The 27,483-nt window shown below is 39.2% G+C and overlaps 1 protein-coding gene across 3 annotated transcripts in view; it reads left to right on the top strand.

Moving 5' to 3' along the window:
- ptprua (protein tyrosine phosphatase receptor type Ua) overlaps positions 1 to 27,483 on the top strand; it is a 339,059-nt gene that overhangs the window by 221,786 nt on the left and 89,790 nt on the right. For all 3 annotated transcript variants that reach the window (XM_084132054.1, XM_084132053.1, XM_084132052.1), the window contains exons 8-9: positions 11,475 to 11,798; positions 18,605 to 18,714. In XM_084132054.1, the coding sequence (XP_083988180.1) occupies positions 11,475 to 11,798; positions 18,605 to 18,714 (434 nt within the window). The remainder of the gene's footprint in view (positions 1 to 11,474; positions 11,799 to 18,604; positions 18,715 to 27,483) is intronic.

Raw genomic sequence — 27,483 nt, 5'->3', positions numbered from 1 at the left:
CTTTGTTTGATTTTTCCGCCACTCATCGGTTGTCATGGACACTCATCAGATCATCACACCTATTCGTCATCTCTTCATTATCACTGTGTATTTAAGTTCCTCACCTTCACTCTGTGTTGGTCGATTGTTTTTTGTGTGTCTGTTACACACGCTGTTACTTCCTCTTCGTCGTTGTGGATTACCTGAGTTTGTTTTCATTAAAGAACCATTTTGTTTATAGAAACCTTTTTTAACTCACCTTTGTCTTTTGGTAGATTTTTCCCTAAACCTAACTATCTGGGGCGTCTCCAAATCGACACCCAATTGATCTTATTACCTGAGGCATCTCCAAATCGACACCAACACCTTTATCTGGGGCATCTCCAAATCGACACCCAATTCCTTAAACTGGGGCGTCTACTATTCGACACCCAATACCTTTATACTCTAGCTCTTGCGTCTTCAGTCGACAACTGGCCGAGTCTTAATCTAACTAACTTGCTTCCCTAAACTAGCTTCCTTCCTAAACTAGCTTCTTGCGCAGGAATAAATCAACAAACAGACCTGCAAATGTCCTTTAAATGCTTTAATCATGGCCAGGAGATCTTCCCGAGCAGTTCTTAGGGAATCTCTCCCAAGAAGCAAGGCCGGAGGATCTCAGACAAATTCCATTGAGAATCCTACCGTAAAACACGGATACAACAGTTTTTATAGAATCGAGAAAACAAATAAGACTAACATGTCACCTTCAATATGATTGGTTCAATTGGTTCAAAAGCCCCAACCTTTTTCCTCTGTCACTGGCACAAGCAAACTCTGTTTTTATGATTACTTATCACAAGGTTTGAGAACTAGTAATCTGTCTAGTTTCACTTCCCCTATTTGTTATTTATACACACACACATACACACTCAAAGTCACAAATTTTCCCCAAAGACTTTGGAAACATTTAAAAGCATATGAATGTCATTCCTGCAAGAAAAACAAATGTTAGTTGATTAATTAAAGTTGATTAATTAAAATCCATCACAGTCTTCATCTTCTTCAACTGGTGACAGAGATATTAAAAATCAACTAGTACCTTAATATTACATAAAATACACTACAAGCCAGCACACACTATTCATTCTATTCTTCTTTTTTTTCTCTCACTGGTTTCACTTTTTTTTCCACTTCATCATTCATTCTGTCTCTTTTGGCAGGGGGGCTTTTCCCTTGTACTTTTCTGTAACAGTATCTCTCTCGGCCCTTTGAGTGAAACAGATTCAATTTATATCAAGGTCAAACTTCAGTTCTCAGAGGATGTGACTTTGTTTGGTGTATGTGTGTGTGTCATATCCAGCTGTTAGGCCATTCCTCATCAGGCCTGTGGGAGTTTTAGTAGATGTGTCTCATTAATTAGTGTAATCAGGTTGATTTGTCTTGAGGACTCTGAGGGAGGGCAGAGGTGGGGGTCTGTATGGTGGTCTGTGGGCATTCACAGCAGGGTTGACTGGGCATTGGACTGTCTCAGCTCTGAGTGTAAACACAAAATGTCTCACGAAAACATCAGGGTCTAATTTCACCCCCCAAAAAACAAAATAAATAAACAATGTATAAAATAAAATTTAGCATGAGGACAAGGATGCCTAATTTGTAAGAGTTTTTGCATTTAACATTATTTTCATAACAATTCCCCCTAAATTAGCATAGGTTTGAAAGATAAAAATTTTCATAAACACTGATTGATCGGTCAGTCGGTTGGTTGCCTTTATATAATGCATTATAAAAGATTGTATATTATCATTAGGCCTATTCCTTGTAATGCACCTTAAACTGCATTATATGATCTTGTGAATAATTAACAGTTATAATACATTATGATACTTAAGTATAATGAATTAAAACACATGACTGTCAGGATTCCATCACCATCTCCTTCCACTCATTCCCTCACTCCGCCCACTCAGTCATTCACACGCTCATTGTCACCTGATTACTAATCACCGTCACCTGGACCTCATCATCAGTTCACCCATATATACCTGCTACAAACATTCAGTCATTGTCTGATCTTGTCTATACATGACACAGACTCTCTGCCATACTTACCTGTATACCTACCTTCGATCCCGATCTTCTCAGCCAGTCACCATTCCGTCTTCTAAGGAACTCCTTCATCATCATCTGCAAGAGAAAGAGAGAGAGAGACTTGGTTACACTTCAGTTAAGCTATCATCTGAAATTCAACTTACTGTTTACTCACCTGTTTCGCTGTACCGATCCATTCTGCAAATTAAAGCATTTAACTTACCATTCTGTCTGCTTCGTCTATGCCAAACCTGACAGAAGATCAGACCACCATGCAGAATCCTTCGGAATCCACAGCGAATTCACCTGTCAATCCGATCGCCATTCATCAACACACCTCTTCAGCTTCACTTCCTCAAGCGCCCGTTGCTTCGTTCACTGCCTCAGCGTGTCCCATGGCCCGACCAGCGACATTCTCCGGTGAGGCGGAGGACTGCAGTGGGTCTTTACTTCAGGTATCTTTGTATTTCTCCATGCAAGAACATCAATTCATCAACGATTCAGCTCGTGTTGCTTTCATCATTTCACTTCTGTCTGGGCAAGCACTTGAGTGGGCACAGTCTCTGTGGAATTCGGATTCGGAAGTCGTCAAATCCCTCTCCGGTTTCATACAACACTTCAAAGAAGTTTTCGGTCAAACAGCTGCCGATCTATCAGTACATGATCAACTCTACAATCTTTGTCAAGGCCAATCTTCTGTGAGTACTTTCTCTTTACGATTCCGCACTTTAGCGGCATCCAGTGGTTGGAATGAGGCAGCATTGATCACAGCTTTTCGTCATGGTTTGAACCCTAACATTCGTCAGTTGATGGTGGTTTACGACGACAGTCTGGGAATTGAGAAATTAATTCAAAAATCCATTTGAGTTTCGCAAAGACTATCAGCCTGTGATTCTCCGACTCCCACTGTATGTCCTCCGCCCACGGTTCCATCAGTCACTCCTCCAGCACCAGAGCCTATGGATCTCGGCTCCGCCCATCTTCCAGCTTCAGAGCGTCAACGACGAATTCTTCATAAACTCTGTCTCTATTGTGCATCTGATAATCATCTTCTCAGCTCTTGCCCTGTTCGACCTCCATGCCCAGCGGTAAGCACAATTCAAGTCTCACCTAAAATTGAAGCTTTAAATCGCACCACTGTGCATGTATTAACTTCTCGTATTTGTGTCTCAGTGCAAGCCCTTATTGACTCTGGTTCGGCGGGGAATTTCATCTCCACACAGCTTCTCCAAAAATTGAACATTCGCAAACATCGCAATTCTCAAGACCTCCATGTACAAACCATCCAGGGAAAACCGCTGGGTCGAGGTCGAATTCGTCACTGTTCACCTACTCTGACGCTGCGTGTTGGTTGTCTTCATTCTGAGGAGATTTCTTTTATGGTGCTGGAGGAGTCCACCGCTGAGCTCATCCTGGGACGCCCCTGGTTAGTTCAACATCAGCCGACGCTCCACTGGAAATCTGGTGAAGTATTACGTTGGGGTGAGTCCTGCCATTTGTCCTGTCTATCATCCATCAAGAAAATCCCTTCTTCATCATCGACACCTCAGAAGAGGTCCAAAGTTCCTGTTTGTTCCACCTCGGTTGAGAGCCCTGAAGTAGAGCATCAAGTAGAGATTCCAGTGGAGTGCCAGGCGTACCAGGATGTGTTCAGCAAGAAACTGGCTACTAAACTACCACCTCATCGGCCATGGGACTGCGCAATCGACTTGCTACCTGGAGCCCCACTCTACCTAAAGGTCGTATCTATCCACTGTCCATCCCGGAGCAGAAGGCCATGGAGGAGTATGTGGAGGAGGCTTTACAACAACAGTTCATCCGCACATCAACCTCCCCTGCCGCTTCAAGTTTCTTCTTTGTGGGTAAGAAGGACGGAGGCTTGAGGCCCTGCATCGATTATCGTCATCTCAACTCTCAAACCGTCAAATACAGTTATCCCCTTCCTCTGGTCCCAGCTGCCTTGGAGCAGGTGCGTGGGGCTCGCATATTTTCGAAACTGGACCTTCGGAGTGCATACAACTTGATCCGTATACGGCATGGAGATGAGTGGAAGACAGCGTCCGTCACCCCATCTGGCCATTATGAATATCAGGTTATGCCCTTCGGGCTGTCCAACGCTCCAGCGGTCTTCCAAGGGTACATGAACGAAGTGTTCCGTGAGTACCTCAACCGCTTTGTGATTGTCTACATTGACGATATCCTCATCTATTCATCTTCAATTGCTGAACACCATCGTCATGTCATTCAAGTACTAGAGAAACTGAGAGAACACAAGCTTTACCTGAAATTGGAGAAGTGTGAGTTCCATATCACCTCTGTTCAGTTCCTGGGTTACATCATAGATCAGCATGGTATCCAGATGGACCAGAGGAAGGTGGAAACAATCCAAGACTGGCCATTACCCACATCTGTCAAAGAACTTCAAAGATTCCTCGGTTTTGCAAACTTCTACAGAAGATTCATCAAGAACTACAGTCTCATCAGTGCTCCTCTCACATCTTCATTAAAGAATCGACCCAAGTCTCTGTCCTTGAATCCCACAGCTATCCAAGCCTTCCATCGCCTCAAAGAAGTCTTCACGACAGCACCAATCCTCATCCATCCCAATCCAGAACTTCCTTTCATCGTTGAGGTCGATGCATCTTCCACTGGGGTTGGAGCGGTGCTGTCACAGCGGCAGGGTGAGCCTCCCAGACTCCATCCATGTGCCTTCTTTTCCAAAAAGCTGTCCCCGGCGGAGCAAAACTACGACATCGGCAACCGGGAACTGCTAGCCATAAAACTGGCTTTAGAAGAATGGAGACATTGGCTGGAGGGAGCAAATCACCAGTTCGAAGTAATTACAGATCATCGCAACTTGGAATATCTTCGTGAGGCAAGAAGATTGAATCCTCGCCAGGCCCGCTGGGCACTCTTCTTCACTCGATTCAACTTCGTTGTTACTTACCGTCCAGGAAGTAAGAATTGCAAGGCAGACGCTCTTTCCAGACTCCATCATTCATCTTCAGAGGACCTCAGTACTGAAACCATCCTCCCTCCAGCCTTAATCCTCAGTCCCATTCTCTGGGACATCGACCAGCAAATCTCTCAGGAAAATTCTCGCCATCCTGCTCCGCCGGGAGGTCCAGAAGGGCGTACTTTCGTACCTCAACATCTTCGTACTCCCCTTCTGGACTCTGCTCACACAGTTCCGGGCTCTGGACATCCAGGTAGCAAGCGTACCCTCTCGCTCCTCAGTCAGCGGTACTGGTGGCCGTCCATCTCCGAAGATGTCTCCAGGTTCGTCCGTGGCTGCTCAGTCTGCGCCATCACCAACACTCCCAGGAAACTACCTGAGGGTAAACTTGTGCCACTACCTATACCCAGACGCCCTTGGTCACACATCGGAGTGGACTTCATGACTGACCTTCCTAGATCCGGTGGATTTACCTGTGTGCTCGTCGTTGTGGATAGATTTTCCAAAGGCTGCAAGCTGATACCTTTACCTGGTTTACCCACGGCTTTAGAAACAGCTGAAGCATTGTTTCATCATGTATTCAGAAATTTCGGCATTCCAGAAGACATCGTTTCGGACAGGGGACCCCAATTCATCTCCCGGGTGTGGCACGCCTTCAAGCTCCTCGGGGTTACTGTCAGCCTCTCTTCAGGATATCATCCGCAGACCAATGGCTAGACTGAGCGGAAGATTCAGGAGATAGGACGTTATCTGCGAACTTATTGCCACCAGTACCAAGACAGCTGGAACCGATACCTCCCCTGGGCGGAATACGCTCAGAATTCCCTCACTCAGCGTACCACCGGGCTCACCCCCTTTCAGTTCTTCCTCGGATATCAGCCACCTCTCTTCCCTTGGTCGGGTGAGCCCTCGGAGGTTCCAGCTGTCGACTTTTGGTTCCACTTTTGGTTTTCACCTGGACCTCATCATCAGTTCACCCATATATACCTGCTACAGGTCACCTGGACCTCATCATCAGTTCACCCATATATACCTGCTACAAACATTCAGTCATTGTCTGATCTCGTCTATACATGACACAGACTCTCTGCCATACTTACCTGTATACCTACCTTCGATCCCGATCTTCTCAGCCAGTCACCATTCCGTCTTCTAAGGAACTCCTTCATCATCATCATCTGCAATAGAAAGAGAGAGAGAGACTTGGTTACACTTCAGTTAAGCTATCATCTGAAATTCAACTTACTGTTTACTCACCTGTTTCGCTGTACCGATCCATTCTGCAAATTAAAGCATTTAACTTACCATTCTGTCTGCTTCGTCTATGCCAAACCTGACAATGACAAACCAGCAATTTTTAAGAATGTAACAAGTATTCTTCAAATATTTTAATGAATTTTAACTCTGGTTACATTTATTTAAAAAGATAATGCATTATAAAGTAGGCTACATTATACATATTTTATAATGCATTATACATAAATACTTCAGTAAAGTGTTACCAGATTATGTTGCTTTAATAATCTCAAAGGTTTTCTTTATGGAAAATATAATTTCAGAATTTTTTTCTTTTCTTTTTCTTTTCTTTTTTCTTGACAGGGCTTTCTTTTCATATTTAGAAGGTGATTCTAGTTTTAAAGTATAATTAGTGTGTTAATTATTGTTCATTTGTTGCAGAGCTACTTATCCTGCAAAGCCATGTGCTGTGTCGTATTTACAGACTCTCTCTCTCACACACACACACACACACACACACACACACACACACACACACACACACAGGACTCACTGGGCTTGTCTCCTGTCTGTCTCTCTCTGGGGTAGAAATACATGTCAGACTTAGTGAGAGGGAGTTAAAGTGACATGAAATAGAGACAAGGACCCCTGCCTTCACATATGACATATGTAATTAGCTCATAGAGCGCTATTTGAAACAATAATTTGTGTGTAATGATAAATGTTTGAATTACATATTAAACATACTTTATTGTTCTCTCTGACCGCTTTTTAACTTTAGGTTTCATACATGTTAGTAAGAAGGGTCAACTGTTCTTTCTCTCTGGTTCCGTCCATCTGTCAGTTCATGAATCGCTCTGTTTTCCAACGGAAAACAATTATTTTATGATTGTATAAAGACCCATGAAATCTAATTCAGAGATTTTTCTTATCATACAAGTATATGCTATACTTAAAGCTGCAAATTTGTTCTAAACTTTTGTCAACTTAATTGAGATAACAGACGTTACTTTTATTATTTACATCTATGGTCTCCATGAAATGGAAATTCACTATATGTGACCCTGGATCACAAAATCAGTCATAAGTCGCACAGGTATATTTGTGGCAATAGCCAACAATACATTGTATGGGTCAAAATTATAAATTTTTCTTTTATGCCAAAAATCATTAGGCTATTAAGTAAAGATCATGTTCCATGAAGATATTTTGTAAATTTCCTACTGTAAATATATAAAACATTTATTTATGTGAGTGAATGCAGCACAATCACGAACATAAATGGACAACTTTAAAGACAACTTTTTTTTCTCAATGTTTCGATTTTTTGGCACCCTCAGATTCCAGATGTTCAAATAGTTGTTTCTCTGCCAAATATTGTCATATCCTAGCATAGCCTACATCAATGGAAATCTTATTTATTCAGCTTTCATGATGTATAAATCTCAGTTTCAAAATATATATAACATATTTATTAACCAATTGCAAATTACAGATCTTTTTGGCCACGTAGACACTGCAGCTAAATCTGGTTGTCAATTCACCTTTTAGAGCTTTAAACTCTAAAAAGTCCAGTAACTTACAGGACTGACAATCGCATTGGACCACAACCAAATGACTCCCAAAAAAGCTAAAGTTATAACTGCGTTTACAAAAATTCTATGCATTGTGTATGGAACCAAACTGAACAACCAGTTTTTAATGACGCATTTAAATGCACATTAGAAAGGTGTCTCTCTTCTGTGTGAAAATCACTGGGTATGAGGTAAAAAAGGTATGAGCCTTTACTGATTCGAGTTGCCAGATCTTGCTAGAAAACCAAACACCAAACAGGCCCATAATAAACAAAAGTAAATCCAAATGCTTTATATTGAAAACCAGGACTTCTCTAATGATATGATTTGCTTAAATCCCACTCCTGCAATGACGTACATATTTCAAGAATGTAATTAACCATTTTTTTTTGGTGAATCAGACCTTTTTCCCCATGAAAATGTCATTCCTGGGTAACGTAATATTTTTTTTTAATTAATTACATTTCTATCATTGTTGGCATATACAAATGTACTGATATCCATAATTGGAGCTCAACAAACAATTAGTGCTCGGAAAACTACATTTTAATCACGATTAATATAATCAATTTGGGATTTCAAATAGACATGGGCTCATTTTTTGGCTGCAAAATTCAGAAAAAAAGCTGGAAAATGTTTAAAAATGTTTTCCAATAAAGTAAAGTAGACTTGTTTTATCATTAACTCAACAAAAAACGGAATTGTGTAATCTAATGCACAAATATGGGTTAAATTAATTGCCTGTGTTATTGTTAGCTGGAATGACATACTGTTAGGCGGAAGGACATTCTGCAATATTTTTAAGGATTACCATAAAAACCATCCTCAGTATCATATTTTCTTTCCAACGCTCAAACTTGAAACAAAGTAAGAGACACTGACAAGTTTTTAATGATTTAAAAATCTGTAAAATTTACAGCAAATCTGTAAAATTATAATGCTTCATAAACATTGGCAAAGGGTATAGTCCAACACATTATACAGCTAAAATATTTAGGCTTATTGCAAATGAGTGTGAACCTATTTCGATTAATATTTCAAGTTTGCTTGTTACTGACATATTATCATTCAACTGAGTCATCACTATAATACCTTGCTCTCTTTTTTCGACGATACTCAGCCCTAGCTTCTTCATCTGCGTTTATGCTGGCTCTGAACCGTATCTGCCTCTCTTTATTAGACAGAGGCATCTGGAAGGACAGAATTGACTTTAAAACACCAGAAGCTATACTAAAGCTTTAATAAAATGTTGATATATTAATAAATATGATTACAGTATTCATGATTTGACCATTAACATTACAAAATTCAATTCAATGATAATGACCCATGTGACTCATTGAATCATATGAAATCTAGATGAATGACAGCAAAAATATGGCAAGAAACGACAATTATGTAAATCATATTAATGTTAATAATACAACTATAATAACTATGCCTAAAAGTTTACAAATGTTAATTAAAAACTAGATTGTTATGCATATGTCATTCTGGATAACGGATGACATGTCCTGGCTAACAGAGGACTTTTTTTTTTTTTTATCCAATAATGACATGTTGTTATCCAGGAATGACAAAACAAATAATTTTTTTCTTTATAATCAGGCACTAACTTAACCACCTAAGGAAAACTACAACTTAGCTATCATCACTTAAGGCAGGGGTCTCCAACACGTCGCTCGCGAGCTACCAGTAGCTTGTGGCCTGATTGGAGGTAGCTCGCCAAGGGCTGTTCACATATTGCGTCTTTTGCGCGCTCAAGATCGTTATTTCAATTTTTTTTTTGAGTCAACATGAAGGATGGTGGTGCACCCAAACACTACGGGTGTTTTTTTCTTCACCGTAAATAAATCTTGTAGCAGAGCTTAGCTACAGCAAGCGTTTTTCGGTGGTGGAAATCCATTAGCTATTAAAACTTCTTTGTCTGTGGAGAGCGCATGGTTGCATAGCAACGACAGACGCCACGGGAAAATCGGACCGGATTTGACTATTAATAATAAAATATAAGCTAATGTGCATTGTAAATGTCAGTAATTTATCTTTTTTGACTCATTCTTTTTATAAAAATGATTTAAAAGGCTGAAATATGCAAGGTTTGTATTTTTATAAAAACTTTTTTTGTCAAAACTTTATTTGAACACTCCTTTAAAATCTGGCCATCACTTTTAATGTTATTATTTTAATGTTTATGTAAACAAAAAGTGCATATTGATGCTAAGTTTATTTGTTATTTGCTGGTTTTCGACATAAAACTTGGTGAATTGATTTTATTGTGTAGTATTAGTACTTTTTGAAAAGGATTCTGAGATAACCGTGATCATTTTGGTCACTATAATCATGAAATTAAATTTTCATGCCATTTCATCTCTAGTTATCATGCACTATAAAATCAACTATAATTATGTGTTTTTACAGTATAATATGCAAAGTACAATTTTCTATAATTTTTTTTTTATCTCTGATTTTGTTCTTTTCTCTGACATTTAAGGGTGACATATATAGGCCTACAAAAAAATATTTTAGGTCTAAAAAAGTTTGGATAGTTGTTAATATGAGAGTTATGAGACATTATTTAAGAGATTTAAGTATTGTATTGCATGAGTACCTCTCAGCCACTTTCATTTTTAAAAAAGTAGCTCTCAAATGAATAAAGGTTGGAGACCCCTGACTTAAGGTAATCTTTTAGATCAAATAGATCGTTTTTTAATATAAAAACATTATAAATGTGTGTTATCCAAAAGGACACATGATATTGCTACAAAGTGCACCAGTGACCGAAAAGGTCAAAATATCAACATTTTAAGAGACGCTTCCTGACCTTTGCAGATGTGCTGCTCCTTCAGGGTCTTCTTTTTGATACAATATTATGTCACATGACATACCAAAATGCATTATAGTTCAAAATGGCCATTGATGTCTGTTATCCAGGAATGACATTAGAGAAATCACAATTTGGAGACAAAAGTCTTTCTGTCATAAAAATGTAAATAAGCTTAGTATTATCACTAATAGGTATCTTTGAAAACATCAACACAGTTATGCCCAAGTAGATTTTAAATACTTTTATTTATATTTTTTACATTTTTGTATTCAGATTTTAAGCCGGGACAGTTACCCGGAATGACATTTTGGGACTTTTGAGCTCAATAGTTCCTTAAAAATTAATTATTTACAATGAATTCTCACATGAGTAATTAAAGAGGGGGAAGTTGAGTCACTTAATGAAGTGCATTTAAAAATGTATACAGTTTTTATATTATGAATATGCTTTGGACACCAGAATTGACACGCCATGTCATTGACCTATTTTCAGAACTGTACAGCACGTTTTCTAATGTTATTCTTGGAGAAGGCAATCTCATAATGCACTGTGACAAGCACAGTGAAAATAAATAAATAATCCAAGATGTTGGACAAGGCAGGAAAAACTATGATTATATTGAAAACACATTTTTCATTCAATACTGAAAGGTATTTAAAACCTTTCTGTTTGGTGTAGTTCATAAAGATAATATGTTACGTTTGTTTTATCGCTTTAGAGTAAGCGTGTCATTAGCTTAGCAACATGTAACAACAAACTCAAACTCAAATTCGAGTGAAAATGTGAAATGTACATAATTGTGTACATAATTCAGTTCCTCTTTTGTCTCATCCAGAGCCCATGCGTCCCCTCAAAGGTTTGACGGCTTCAGAGATTCAGTCCCGTCAGCTGCTCCTGCAGTGGGAGCCGGTGGGATACAACCTGACGCGGTGTCATACGTACTCCCTGTCGCTGTGCTACCGCTACTCCACTGCTACTGGGGGCGGAGCTGGCGGAAATAACGCCACGGTGAGGGAGTGTCTGTCGGTGGAGGGGAACACCTCCCGCTTCACACTGCGGGATTTACCACCATTCCATGCCGTTCATGTGAGGCTGGCTCTGGCCAATCCAGAGGGCAAGAAAGAGAGCCGAGAAGTGACCTTTCAGACGGAGGAAGACAGTGAGTACTGAATCTTTTTTTGTCTTTTTTTTTTTTTTTTGTTAACAACTCATTTACCGTAAATACTCACTTTAGACTAGGTCACAGGACATCAGAAAATAACCTAACAATATAACAATGTAGAGACTACTATATAACTATATAATAAACTATAAACTAATAGTTTGTTAATGGTTTGTACGTACTTTATTACTATACTTATTATAATGTGTTAACCACAAATCTTTTTTTTTTTATACCATGAAATCAAAATTCATATTTATTTATGGAATATTAAGTGTTCATTTTAAACAAATTATCTGTGCACACAAATGATAAAAATAACTTCCCTACTCTTCTCTGATGACATTTTGCACTGGCACGAGGGCAGGAAAATAATCCCTCCCATTCAGAAACATGTCACTCACATGAGATCATAGCAATAGCAAACAACAACAAACCTACCAACGATCCAAACAATTACCATTGAACAAAATCACCCCACCCTACTTTTTTTTTCTCTGAAGCCTGATGCAAATGAAGCATGTCCTCCATGTCATTATTAAGAAACAAAAGTTACTATATTAACAAACACTATTAAGAATTCTTCATTGATATATATGAGTATATGAGTGGATAAATAGTATTTTATTCAGCTGAAAGTCACAAAATGCAAAACAATGTGTTAGTAAAAATATAGACCTAAATGAACAAAAGCCTTTAAAATGACTTGAAATACATATAATAACAATGAGTCATTAATAATTGGTAAATAAAGTATCAAAAGCAAGTAATCATGGTTTTATTGAACAACACTATTAAAATGCATAATGTAATATACATAATATAAACAATCAACTTACATTATGTATTATAACGGCCTGGTGATTGTTGTTGTTACACTTTACACCATGATCAAATCCTTGTTTAGTATTGGCCAAACAACATTTAATTCAAAATGTTCTCTTAATCTTTAATATTTGGCAACATCTTTAAGATAGAAATGCTTGCTCTGCATTTGTGATTTCACACTAGCACTATGCTTTATTATGATTTATGGTTTTAATATATTGTGCACCCTTGGAAAACAGTATAATAATTTTTTCGTCAACAGAATGCACCACTTTAAGTATTTTGCCAGTTAGTCGACACAGGGAAATTGCAATTGATGTTTATTTATTTATTTATTTATTTATTTTTTGTTTAAATCTAGCACTCAGATTGTATCAAGGAATCGTGACAGGCATAAACTAATCATCTTGTAATAACTGTCACTTCAGTTTTACTTTCTGAGTATGAATTATATGCAGTAAAAGAAACAAACTCAACTATGCCATGTTGATATTGCGAGACAGTTTTCACCTCAACGAGAAATATCGTTATGTTTTAATATTGCAATCTCGTCACACTCCTAATATATATACAGTATACTTTCATAGATATTTTTCAAAATTTAACCCCACCCCTACCTTAAACTTCTAAATTATATAAAATATGTAACAAGCAGATAATTACTCTTCAAAAATTACTCTTTAAAGTCTTCTAAAGCCATATAATAAATTTATGTGAGGAACAGAGTTAAACTTTAGGTATTTAATGGCAGAAAATGATCCCGTTGCCATATCTTTTCTGAACTTTAGCATGATGCAAACAGTTAAAAAACACATGAAAGCCACTAGTATTTCACAATCAAAGCTAGCGTAATATTTCTTCAATTTGAGGCCAATTTTTTAATGTGTTTGTAGTTTAAATGTTACGGTGAATGGAGGTCCTCACACTTTAAGCAATCGTTTGGCCTTGGAATACTTGGAATATTTGTAAGCTTTAGCTGTAGTTGCATCTACCCGTTGTATCATGTGTTTTAAATTGTTTTACTCATTGACAAATGATTATGTTTAGGGGTGGGGGTTGGGGTTGGGTAAAATGTAGTTTAATCTAAAAAAAATTGTTGTGGCTGTTTAAATTGACAACCATAACCCAACATATATGTCATAATGACTAACACCCCAATATATAATTTCACAATGACAAAATTTCCATTCCTTTCATGTCTTGGTATTGACACCAAAGGTTTCTCATTGAAAGCAAGAGAGTTCTTAGTCTATCATTGAAGCAACACCATAACACTAAAGGCATTTGACAATTCTTCAAATGCCTCGGGAGTGGGAATGGGTTGGTTTCACTCATCTTTGCAACTTCCATTTGATTCAAACATTAATGACTGGTTAATATTGGGAAAAGAGATATTAGGACAAGATTTAAACATGCACCATTCCATTAAAGCATCACGACTCTTTGTCCCTATTCACACTTTAGATATCACTTCTCTTCTGAGTGTGTCAGTTCATCTTTCCAAAACATTGTGACCTCTGATTTAATGCTTGATTTAGTAAGGTTTTTGTGTAATTTAAGTTACATAATCAATAATTCAGACATTTTAGCATGCAGGGGAACATTAACACGATAAAATCAAGCACTAAATTAACAGACCTTGCACAGCTACATTCATAAATGTTTTAGTAAGACAATATTGTCTTGATTGAAAGCACCATCATTTTCACTTCAAGGACTGTTTTGTAAACTCATAAAGCATTTTATTCATTAGTGTTGAAGAACAGTTTTCTTTAGAACAAACTCCAAAACAGCTTGATGTAATCAAGTATTTTTGGCTTCCGATGAAGAATCACATCATTATACTTCTTATCTCCATGTTGTTCATAAACTTTCTGAATTTGATTAGACTTTCATTTATCCAGAGGGTTTTTTTTTTTTTTTTTGCACGGGTCAGTAGCCATAACGCACCCATCTTTGCAAAGGCATGTATTTATCTGAGCAATTATGATGTGGCGACCGCACCAGGGCCCAGTTTGCCCGCAGTGCTCAAAGCCCAATTATAGCAACAACACAAATATTGACTCACAGAATACCACGCTTCAGCATAATTAAATGGAAGATCATACTTTTAAATGGAAGTATATGAAAAATGTATAAGAAAAGGCCACCAGCAAAATGAAATAAAGATTTTTGCTTATTTTTGCATTTTTATTTACATTGTGTGTCAGGCAGCGCATTTTTGCTGGAGGTGCATTCTCATGCAAATGCTTAAAGATGAAACTCTCAGAGGTCAAGTGAAAACCTCGCCATCTGAAAATGAACACGGCTCATAATGAATGCTCTCCATTTATCATTTTCTGTTGGTTTATTTATATATTTTGTACACTGATGGAGCTTGTTTGTGTTTGATGTGTTTGGTTAATTGGAAACAACATGAACTGAAGTTAATGAATGAATTAATTCTGCAAGTAATGTTAAATTACTGGTAGTCAGCATGCTTGTAGAAAGAGACAGAGAGAGTTAATGAGAAATGATAAGTAGGGATATAAAAACTCTCTGCTGCTTTTCAGCTTGTTCAAGCATCTGTATAGAGATGGGAAATGCATGGAATGTGAGGATTTTTGGTTAGATTCCGAAATATTTTGGACGACTACTCATTTTTACTACTAGTCAGTGTTTACCCTATCTCACCACATGACGTGCAGCATCAGCAGTCTATGATGTTCTATGAAGCCTAGGACATCTTGAATGGCTCCTCCCCCTTTTCAAATAGCCAATAGCGTTTAGCTTACCTCACAGACTGCAATAGGCTAGTTGCACGTGGCCGCCATGTTGGATTTCCGATCAGCGAGTGTGCGGATAGACACTTCTGGTTTCGCTTTACGCCTGGTGCAGGGAGCCGGAGAAAGACGAAAATGATCTCTTATAGTTGTTTATAGAATCAATCATATCACTTAAAATACTACTAAGATCTATATCACTATCACACGAGCCAATGGCAATTAAATGCACGGATGCATAGTCAGATTAAAATGAATGAAATACAACTGTTCACGAACAGAAGATTATCTTCTGCATACTCATGCTGCATACGCATACAGTATGCAATGACAATTATGCCTACTGTAAATATGATACAACTACGATTAGAGTTGTTTGCATAAAATACCCTGTGAACATTCATATGTTTGTCCTGTGATGCTACAATTTATCTATCATTTACATGCTTTCTTTGCATCAATTATCTTTATAGATACAAACAACGGCTGTAAAAAAATGTAATCTTAATAATTGTGATTAATTTACATTTTTAACTGTAGTTAACACAAACAATCTACTATAGCTAACTTAATATAGCTAAGTTTGTGTATATTTTACATTTATATATGTATAAATACGTATAAATATATATGTATAAATACATTTCGGTCTCCATCTCCGAGTTTTTGGTCGGGTTGAAGTCATCCCTCCGGATCTTCTGCATCCACTCAGCCCGTACCGCAGCGTCAACAGGGAATGCATGAAAGCTGACTTCTCTGTTGTAACATGACGAAACGGTACATAACAGCACACAACAATGAAGTGCTGAGGCTGTCACCCTCTGAAAGGCAAGTCGTATCTCTTGAATCCTAAAAACACTCATTGTGAAAAATGATCTCTCTGGTAATAGAACTCGGTCGCTGTTGTCTCTCGCTCTCGCTGTCTCCCGCTCTCGCTGTCAGATCACTGGAAGTTTTCACCAGAAGTACTGGCCCACACACTCAAGTCGAACGTCAATGGTCGCCATATTGTGCACGGAGCGAATTCATACTTGACAGCACCATGGAAGCGAATCTGAGCGCTGATGATCCATTTCAATATTCAATAGTAACGTTAGAGGTGTGAATAAATTCTAGCCATTTCATTCTTAACCAACGTACAGTTGGAAAACGGAATAAAACTCGAGCGTTTAAGCAACACACATCTCCAACCCATATTGCTCCATGACATGTCAATGGTGGGTTTGGGCAGGTGGTATTTATAGCATAGGGGGTGGGACGTAATCCTTGGTTACAGATTACTTTCAGCTGTCTGTCGTTAAGTTCCCTGTGTATTTATTTCTCTTTCAGTTTATGGTCGGTTCTTGTCAATGTAAATGTGTTTTCCCCTGTGTTAATCCTTTTTCGGAGTATTTGTTATTAAACCCTGTTTCCTTGAAGTATTCCTCATCATGAGAGTTTCTATTTACCAGGTTACGTGCCAGTTTTCTCACTATTCTTGATTTCTAACACACCCCCACCACGTCCGGCATAGTCTTGCGGCTGTCGAAACGAAAGCTGCTGCACTCTCCTTGTGTTTTTCCATCGTCACCTGTCGTGTTCATATGTAAATTGTGTGAGGCACAAACCTTACTCTTACAATTCTACTTAATGATTCTTATGGTTCCTAGTCTGGCTATCACCTGACCAAGCTCAATCTTTTAAGACTGAACATTGGTCTGGGGAGTCTGCTCTGTATTTTCTACAGCACAAGAGGCGTGATCAACGGGCATATTTCAAATGACTCTGTACGCAATTGGATAATCCTTCAACCAATCAGACCAACGATCCGGGTGACGTACTTTGCAGAGTGATGCGAAAACTTCAGGCAGGAAATGTGTAGCCAAACGTGTTGATCAGCGGTTTGCAGAAGCAGCATGGAATCAAGCGATTTTTGCAGGTTATGCAAAAAACAACAACATGAAAGTTAGTGGTATTTACACCCACTCGAGCGAGTTATTTGCTAAAAAGAAGCCTTTGAGAATCGTCGAGAGGTTAAAAGGAATTGGACAGAGCCGTAACGGCTCTGGAATTGGATTGGATTAAACCCGCCAATAGCGCGCCAGGTGGATAAGCCAGTTCGTGATTGGTTCCCGCAAATTTGTAAAGGAAGCAGCAGAGATAAATGTACAGGTTTCCAGCCTGAGCTGCAGCGCGAAATCAAATCGCCGGCAGATCAGGCTGGGTTTACCCAGTCTATATGGTTCCATTAGCAGTGTAGTAATTCTGTGGAAAAGAGGAAAATAAATAGACAATCTGTCCTTAATTGCAATCATATCATGCATTTTGTTTGTCTGTGAGCCATTTTGTGTACACCATGTGGGAAAAAAGTCTTTACAGGGCAAAGGAAGCATAGAAGCTTTGTGGCATATTACACTTTTTTTTTTTCCCAAATTGACGGTATTGATGTATTTGTGAAGAAATCATAATCGCTGTGTACCACAGAACAAACAATTTGATTATAGGCTGGGCCCATAATTGCTGTTTGCATCTACATTTTTTTTTTTTTTTTAAGGGAAACAATTCTGCACTAGCTGTTTGCATAAGGAAATCATTTTCCCTTAACTTTCCTCAACACTGCCCAAGACTCAGCATTTAAATAGCCTTCTGGAAGCCAGACTTCCTATAGCTCATAACACTCAGTATTACATAAGTTTCCCCAACTCTCATACTCACTGAGCCCTAATGAGATGATTTCAGCCTGTAGCCATGGTGAATGTCTTTGGCCTGGATGAAAGTTAGATCCCTTTCTCGCTCTCAAACATAGCATCAAGTGTTCTCTCTTTTTCCCTCTCTCTCTCTCTCTCTCTCTCTCTCTCTCTCTCTCTCTCTCTCTCTCTCTCTCTCTCTCTCTCTCTCTCTCTCTCTCTCTCTCTCTCTCTCTCTCTCTCTCTCTCTCTCTCTCTCTCTCTCTTTCTCTCTCTCTCTTTCTCTCTCTCTCTCTCTCTTTTGCCCTATATTATTCCACACCGTGTGTTGGTAAAGAAGACAACAAATCGCATTGTGCCCTCTACCGCTGCGCTCAGATATGAGATGGATCTGTGGGTTTCTAGAACATCAATTTGTCCTTCTAAAGTTTCCTCCCCTCTAGTCTATAGCATCTCCACCTGTTCCATCTCGACCATTTTTAACAACTCGTGTTTAGTAAGATGGATCTGACCGTCTGATCTGATTGTTTTCTTTCTTTTCCTGCAGTCCCAGGAGGAATTGCACCAGAGTCTTTAACCTTCACCCCATTGGATGATATGATCTTTCTGAAGTGGGAGGAGCCTTTGGAGCCCAATGGTCTGATCACACAGTATGAGGTAATGTGTTATTTAAAAAAGCATTGTAAATGGAAACATGTATTCTAAAATTAGACTTAGTAAGTAGCAATTAACAAAAGTGTGTCAGGCTGTAAATGAGTTCAAGCTAAATAGTTTTTATAATAACCCAGCGTATATCAAACTAATATTTAGCCTTTAAACTGCATCTGAGGTGACATTTGTACAACAAAAAAAAAAAAAAATGTTTTAATGGAAAACAGAGAAAACATATCATCAATTTACCCTTTACTACCCTTGTAAAAAAAAGTACACTTTAAGCATATATATATATATATATATATATATATATATATATATATATATATATATATATATATATATATATATATATATAAACATACTAGCATATTTTAAAGATATAGTGTGAACTAAATATAATTGCATGTTAATGGCAATTAAATGAAAATGTATTAGAGTTTAAATTAATGCGTAGTCTCTTGAAGCTCCCTTAAAGGGATAGTTCATCCAAAAATGAATATGATTCCGTAATTTGCTCACCCTCAAACCATCCTAGGTGTATATGACTTTCTTCTTTCAGACACACACAAACAGAGTTATATTAAAACATATCCTGACTCTTCTAAGCCTTAAAATGGGAGTGAATGGTCAAACATCGTGTCAGAGGTTACTCTTTGGCCGGATCTCGACTCACGTACGGACTTTACCGGAAGCCAGTAATTATACTTCATAAAATCATAAATACGGATATTTGTCTTACAAAAAAGCATTGCTTCACTTCAGAAGGCCTTTATTAAACGGTCACGACACCCCCCTCTTTCAGCTCAAGTCTAGCTCACAATCTTTTTGAAAAATGCAACTTAATTGGGCGTGGTGGCTGTGAGAAGAAGGGTGTGGTATGGCACGGCAGGGGAGAGGGGAGAGGGGAGGGGAGGGGGGGAACTGTCATCGACTGTCACTAAAAATCAGTGGTTAAACGTGAGGAAATGCTAGATTTTTTTATAGATGGCAAAGTTATAGTCTAATGAAATACACTGACACCTTATAATTGTATTTAAAACATATAAATGCACATGTATATGTATAATTATGTCATTATAATATATATATATTTGTTTATATACACACTATAAATGCATATATTTAAAAAAAAAAAAAATTCTCTTAAAAAAAAAAAACTTTCAGTAGCCTACATAGCCTAGATCTACGCACCCCCTAAACCCACATAATAAAGATGTACAGTGACACAAATTAAGTATACGTTCCATACAATTGAGGTATTATCGAAATATCTCAATTTTAATAACGAGTGATTTAACAGAAGGCAAGTAAAACGGTCAGGGTTACATTTTAGACACACACACACACACCTCTGAAGCGATAGAAAGTCCCCGGGACCGCATCACTCGCAAGACGAAAACTGCATTGGTGTACAAGGCCGAAGTCCACCATTCTCCCGTTGAATGGTTGCTCGCACACATAGTTTAGAAGTGTCCGTGGTTGATGGCCAAACAGCCGCCCGCAGTCAGAGTCCATCTCGGGCAGCATCGCGGGGAAAGATGCACTGGAACTTTTGCACCACGAAAACAAACACGCGTCCCATCATTGCCTCTCTCATCTACTACGCGATATCAAAGTTTGACATGTCTGTCATTGGAAAGTTCCACATGGTGTCATGAATAATTAAGAGAAAGTGTCTTCTCATTGGATAAAAAACTCAGTCTCATTAATAATTATGAGACACCGATGAGTCATCAAAGTACTATAGTGCTCTGCCACGTCACAGCCAGTGACGTGGACACAATGAAGATTTTAAACCCGGAAGACGAAAATAGCGTATAAAAACTAAAATTTAACCATTTTCCCCCTACTATTAAATCTAACAGATGCTAACATTGTCTTCAATGGTGTTCAACACACATACCTCTGTTAAAATCTCAGAAATTTTGGTTTAGGGTTTCATGACCCTTTAACACCCTGGAGCTGTATGGATTACTTTTATGATGGATGGATGCAATTTATTTGGGCTTCGAAATCTAAGTTACTATTCACTCCCATTATAAAGCTTGGAAAAGCCAGGATATACAGTGAGGAAAATAAGTATTTGAACACCCTGCTATTTTGCAAGTTCTCCCACTTAGAAATCATGGAGGGGTCTGCAATTGTCATCGTAGGTGCATGTCCACTGTGAGAGACATAATCTAAAAAAAAAAAAATCCAGAAATCACAATGTATGATTTTTTAACTATTTATTTGTATGATACAGCTGCAAATAAGTATTTGAACACCTGAGAAAATCAATGTTAATATTTGGTACAGTAGCCTTTGTTTGCAATTACAGAGGTCAAATGTTTCCTGTAGTTTTTCACCAGGTTTGCACACACTGCAGGAGGGATTTTGGCCCACTCCTCCACACAGATCTTCTCTAGATCAGTCAGGTTTCTGGGCTGTCGCTGAGAAACACGGAGTTTGAGCTCCCTCCAAAGATTCTCTATTGGGTTTAGGTCTGGAGACTGGCTAGGCCACGCCAGAACCTTGATATGCTTCTTACAGAGCCACTCCTTGGTTATCCTGGCTGTGTGCTTCGGGTCATTGTCATGTTGGAAGACCCAGCCTCGACCCATCTTCAATGCTCTAACTGAGGGAAGGAGGTTGTTCCCCAAAATCTCGCAATACATGGCCCCGGTCATCCTCTCCTTAATACAGTGCAGTCGCCCTGTCCCATGTGCAGAAAAACACCCCCAAAGCATGATGCTACCACCCCCATGCTTCACAGTAGGGATGGTGTTCTTGGGATGGTACTCATCATTCTTCTTCCTCCAAACACGTTTAGTGGAATTATGACCAAAAAGTTCTATTTTGGTCTCATCTGACCACATGACTTTCTCCCATGACTCCTCTGGATCATCCAAATGGTCATTGGCAAACTTAAGACGGGCCTTGACATGTGCTGGTTTAAGCAGGGGAACCTTCCGTGCCATGCATGATTTCAAACCATGACGTCTTAGTGTATTACCAACAGTAACCTTGGAAACGGTGGTCCCAGCTCTTTTCAGGTCATTGACCAGCTCCTCCCGTGTAGTTCTGGGCTGATTTCTCACCTTTCTTAGGATCATTGAGACCCCACGAGGTGAGATCTTGCATGGAGCCCCAGTCCGAGGGAGATTGACAGTCATGTTTAGCTTCTTCCATTTTCTAATGATTGCTCCAACAGTGGACCTTTTTTCACCAAGCTGCTTGGCAATTTCCCCGTAGCCCTTTCCAGCCTTGTGGAGGTGTACAATTTTGTCTCTAGTGTCTTTGGACAGCTCTTTGGTCTTGGCCATGTTAGTAGTTGGATTCTTACTGATTGTATGGGGTGGACAGGTGTCTTTATGCAGCTAACGACCTCAAACAGGTGCATCTAATTTAGGATAATAAATGGAGTGGAGGTGGACATTTTAAAGGCAGACTAACAGGTCTTTGAGGGTCAGAATTATAGCTGATAGACAGGTGTTCAAATACTTATTTTCCTCACTGTATGTATATATATATATATATATATATATATATATATATATATATATATTAAATATAACTCTGATTGTGTTTGGCTGAAAGAAGTAAGTCATAAACACCTAGGATGGATTGAGGGTGAGTAAATTATGGGATAATTTAAATTTTTGGGTGAACTAACCCTTTAAAGTTTATTACAAGTAATATATTATATTATCTACATTAAGTACTTGCAATGTACTTCAAATCGGAAAAGTGCAGTTATAATACTGTATTATTATTATTATTATTATTATTATTTTCATATTTTACAAGCACTCATTGAATACAATTAAGCACACTTCTTTTACATATGTGAAAATACCTTTATGGTCTTTTCTAATGTGTGTCCATTAAAGGGTTAGTTCACCCAAAAATGAAAATTCTTTTTTCAAAAGTTTCTTTCTTCTTTTGAACACAACATATATTTTGAAGAATGTTGGTAACCAGCCAGTTGACGGTACCATTGACTTCCGTAGTTGTTTTTGTTCCTACTATGGAAGTCAATGGCTACCATTAACTGGCTAACAATGGCTATCCTTTAAAATATCTTCCTTTTAGTTCAACAGAAGAAAGCAGCTCATACAGGTTTGACACAACATAAGCATGAGTAAATGATGATTTATTTTTTATTTTTGGGTGAACTAACACTTTAAGTGTTTTTGAAGAGTTCTGACTGCACAGTGAAATGTTGCTTATTTAAATTGCTTTCTTCATCAGTCATTAAACTGATTGATATAAGGATCATATATTGAAGCAATGTTGTGAAAAAATGTACGGTGCATCGGAAGTCCTATTATAATGACGACATCACAGTTTATGCTGCCTTTGATACTGTGGGGTGAGGAACATTGTAGTATAGCTAATGCAAGCAGTATTTACTCTGCAAGATAAAGATTCGTTCAGGGGATTGTCTAACTGTTTCAGCAGCCTGGTCTCATTGTTTATACGTAGGCATAAGTATGTAACATTTACAGGGACAAAAATAAACTTTTTTGTACGTTTGGATAGATGCTGAAACGTGCAATATGGACATATTGGCAACATCTAAAACGTAAACATTTACATATTCACAGCTATAGAGACGCAAGATATTTATAAATCAATACATTTTATGTACAAATGCATAACAAATTTCATGAGATCGTGATGGTTTATATAGGAGTGCGATCCATTTTCTCTTTTGTTTCTTGCAGGGTTTGTTTTTATCCCTCACTCTCCCTCCCAGTCAGAGAGCCATTAGTGTGTGTAAACTCTCTCCATCCTTCACAGAGTCTAGGTGTTCTTATGCTAATCATGTTGCAGTTCATTCTCCAGGCTTCAATTAGTCGAGGAACAAACATAATTGCTTCTTTGCCTTGCAGAGACTGTCGGATGGGGCAATTGTGTTTAAGTGCTTTAGTCTGGTAATATTTCATTGCTTCAGCCCACTTCAATTACCTCAGCTGTCAGCTTATACACATGTAAACTTCTGCTTACACTCAACACTCGTTTGGGAGTGGCGTGTGTAGCTCTATGTTCACTGTGCTAATAGTTGTTGCTGATGGGCTAAATTATGTTGATGAATTTGGTAACCATTTCTCAGTGGTTGATATGCTGCATTAGCATTTTAATAAAAGGTAGTTGCAAAATGGAGCATATAATTTGTATAAAGTTGATGGATATTGAGAGGGATGGTGAAGTTTCTCTGTTATTCAGTTAGGCTAACACTTCAAGGTAGTTGTTTTAAATTCTGTCGAACACTTCTGCATTAAAGTGAAGGTACCTAGAGAGGGTAAACATTTTTCAAGCTTTCGTGCGAGTACTTTTTGCAATATTTGTTTCACTAATTAAGGAAGATAAATGAATCACTCTTTTATGTGGCTCCTCCGACTTTAAAATTAATGTTATAAGAGTATTCCAAAGTGAGGGCGGTAGTGGAGCAGTTTCAACAGATTCTTCAAACAGCTTGTAATGAAGACTAATTTCAAATCTGAGGTGTGACTGACTAGTGCTAAAATATGGGGGTTTCATTACTGTAACGGTCACCAGCTGGAGTGCCCTTGAAAGCCACCAGAGGGCACACCACACCAGACTATCTTGTTCACTCACAGACTACATCTCCCATCATTCTCTGCCTGGACTCATCAGCATTCATTATCACATTCACCTGTAACTCATTATCTTGTTTAGGCCATATAGCCTGGTTCACCCCATCAATCACTGCAAAGTTGTGTATGTTGTTGCACTGCACTTCTGAGTGGTTTCCCTGGTTTTCTTGTCTCTTGGTTTATTTTGGATTTCTTGCCTGTCCCGTGGTTTACTCTTGTCCCTCTGACCCCTTCCTGTTTTGTTTTGTTTTGTTTTGTTTTGTTTTGTTTTGTTTGTTTGGACTGTCTTCCTGTGCTTGACCCTCTGCTTGTTGGATTACGATTCTGGATAACCCCTTTAATAAAAGCTGCATTTGGATCCTCTACCCTCGGGTCTCAGAGCAGTTCGTAACAGAAAACTTCGCCTAACATGGATCCAGCAGTGAGACTCATGCGTCTCAGCCAAGATGACCGCCCTATTGAGAGGTATGTGGAGGAGTTTTGTGAGCTCTGCCAGGAGGTGGACCTTAATGAGGGTGTCTTAAAGGACATGTTCCGTTATGGGCTTACGGACATTATAGATTACCTCATGCCTGATAACACCCCTCAATGGACCTTAAGCCAATATATTGACATCGCCCTTCGTATAAGTGGCGTGTGCTTTACTGTGGGCGTTGTGGATGAGAGGTCCCACAATCTCACAGCATCCTCTCAGCCTGAGCTTCTCCACGTCAGCCCTGCCGAGCCTGAGCTTCTCCATGTCAGCCCTGCCGAGCCTGCGCTCCACGTCAGTCCTGCCGAGCCTGCGCTCCACGTCAGTCCTGCCGAGCCTGAGCTCCACGTCAGTCCTGCCGAGCCAGAGCTTCACGTCAGTCCTGCCGAGCCAGAGCTTCACGTCAGTCCTGCCGAGCCAGAGCTTCACGTCAGTCCTGCCGAGCCAGAGCTTCACGTCGTCACTTCTGCCGAGCCAGAGCTTCACGACGTCCCTTCTGCCGATCCAGAGACTGTTCACATCACGCCCGCCGCCGAGCCAGTGTCTCCGGACAAGATGGCCGCCGCCACCGCCGAACCAGTGTCTCCAGACGAGATGGCTGCCGCCACGTCGCCTGAGCCCTCAGCAGAGATGGCCGCCGACACGTCTGAACCTGAGCCCTCAGCAGAGATGGCCGCCGACACGCCTGAACCTGAGCCTTCAGCAGAGGTGGCCGCCGACACGCCTGAACCTGACCGCCCTGGCCTCCCGTCTTGCCGCAGTCTCCAGGTCCTCTTTTCGCTCCATGGGCCTGGTCCTCCATCCCGCCCCCGGGTCCGCCTTCGCTCCACCTCCCTCCTGGACATTTTTTTTTTTTTTGAGCGTCTGGAAGCCGCTCCTTTGAGGGGGGGCTATGTAATGGTCACCAGCTGGAGTGCCCTTGAAAGCCACCAGAGGGCACTCTACACCAGACTATCTTGTTCACTCACAGACTACATCTCCCATCATTCTCTGCCTGGACTCATCAGCACTCATTATCACATTCACCTGTAACTCATTATCTTGTTTAGTTCATCCCATATAGCCTGGTTCACCCCATCACTCACTGCGAGGTTTTGTATGTTGTTGCACTGCACTTCTGAGCGTTTTCCCTGGTTTTCTTGTCTCGTTTTTTTTTTGGATTTCTTGCCTGTCCCGTGGATTACTCTTGTGTCTCTGACCCCTGCCTGTTTTGTTTTGTTTGTTTGGACTGTCTTCCTGTGCTTGACCCTCTGCTTGTTGGATTATGATTCTGGATAACCCCTTTAATAAAAGATGCATTTGGATCCTCTACCCTCGTGTCTCAGAGCAGTTCGTAACAATTACACCTTAAAGTTTGTATAGATATCTATATATATATATAGATGCCATCCAGGTCTGTTTCATTTTGGCTTCTACAGCTGAGACATAAAAATATTTAAAGGTGCCATAGAATGGATTATTTTATTATTTTATAATGTTTCCTGGGGTGCCCTTATAATGTTAGTATGTTTTTTAGATCAAAATTTGTTATAATTTAGAAATAAAAGGCATATTTCCTAGCCTGATTTCATCCATTGATTTGAACACTCTGTTTGAAGGGGCGTGTCTGCTGTGAGACTTCAGTGTTGTTGCCCACTGCTGTGATTGGCTGACATGCTTGCATATGAAATATCTGGCATTACATGTAGAGCTATCTGGAAAACTTTTACTATTACAGCTTTTATATGTTTTTACTATTACAGCTATCGGGATTAACGAATCATGAGAAGTTTTTTTTTAAAGTATTTAGATCTATTCCCATCACATAAAAGGTTTCAGTGATGAGCACTGAGCAGATGACAGCCTGTTGATCGCGTGAATGAAGATCTTATCACTGCAACGCGATATACTGATGCATAAACAGTGTTGAACGACTTTGAGAGAAAGATTATCTGTCTGAATTTGAACAATTACACATCAGAAATTCACATAACCCACTGGTTCTCCAGAGGCTCGGATGAAGGAGCAAAAAAATATTTTTGTGTTCATTTGTACAACCAAACACTGAGCAACTGCCATGCTTCGTTCGCTCGTTTGCAAGCCATGATGTCTCTCGAGGAAAAAACAATATCACGCTGGATCTAGATAACACAATGTAAATTATCGTTAATAAAATCCCTACTTGCCGCTTGCGGGAATATAACGTTAGTTGAAATTGCCCCCTTCGTCCGTTTGAGACGCCGAGAGAAGCCTGGCTGCTTGATATTGTTGTAACAGTCCGTGGTGAAATGGGCAGAGCAACTAAACAACTTCGAATTAAACTGTAGCGGTATCCGATTATAGATAGATAGATTATAGATAGATCTGCCATTTTCCCTATGATCCTCCTCCTGCTTGTTTCTTCACCTGCAGAACTTCTGATGATTCGGCTGTGCAGTTCCGCCTGGCACTGAGCATGGGCTGGCATATGCAAATTTTTAGAGGCGTACATATTAATGATCCCATCGGTTTCGTCACAGTTGGTGTTATGTGGAGATTCGCCCGTTTTTCAGGGGTGTTTTTCAAAAACGAGATTTAAATAAGAAAGAGAAAACTATGGTGTTTGAGACTCACTGTATGTCATGTCCATGTACTGAACTCTTGTTATTTAACTATGCCAAGATAAATTCAATTTCACATTCTATGGCACCTTTAAGTAGTCTAAAAAAGTACATT

Source organism: Abramis brama, assembly GCF_963993115.1.
Source record: "Abramis brama genome assembly, chromosome: 12".
NCBI lineage: Eukaryota > Metazoa > Chordata > Actinopteri > Cypriniformes > Leuciscidae > Abramis > Abramis brama.
This window is presented reverse-complemented; position numbering and strand designations above follow the sequence as displayed.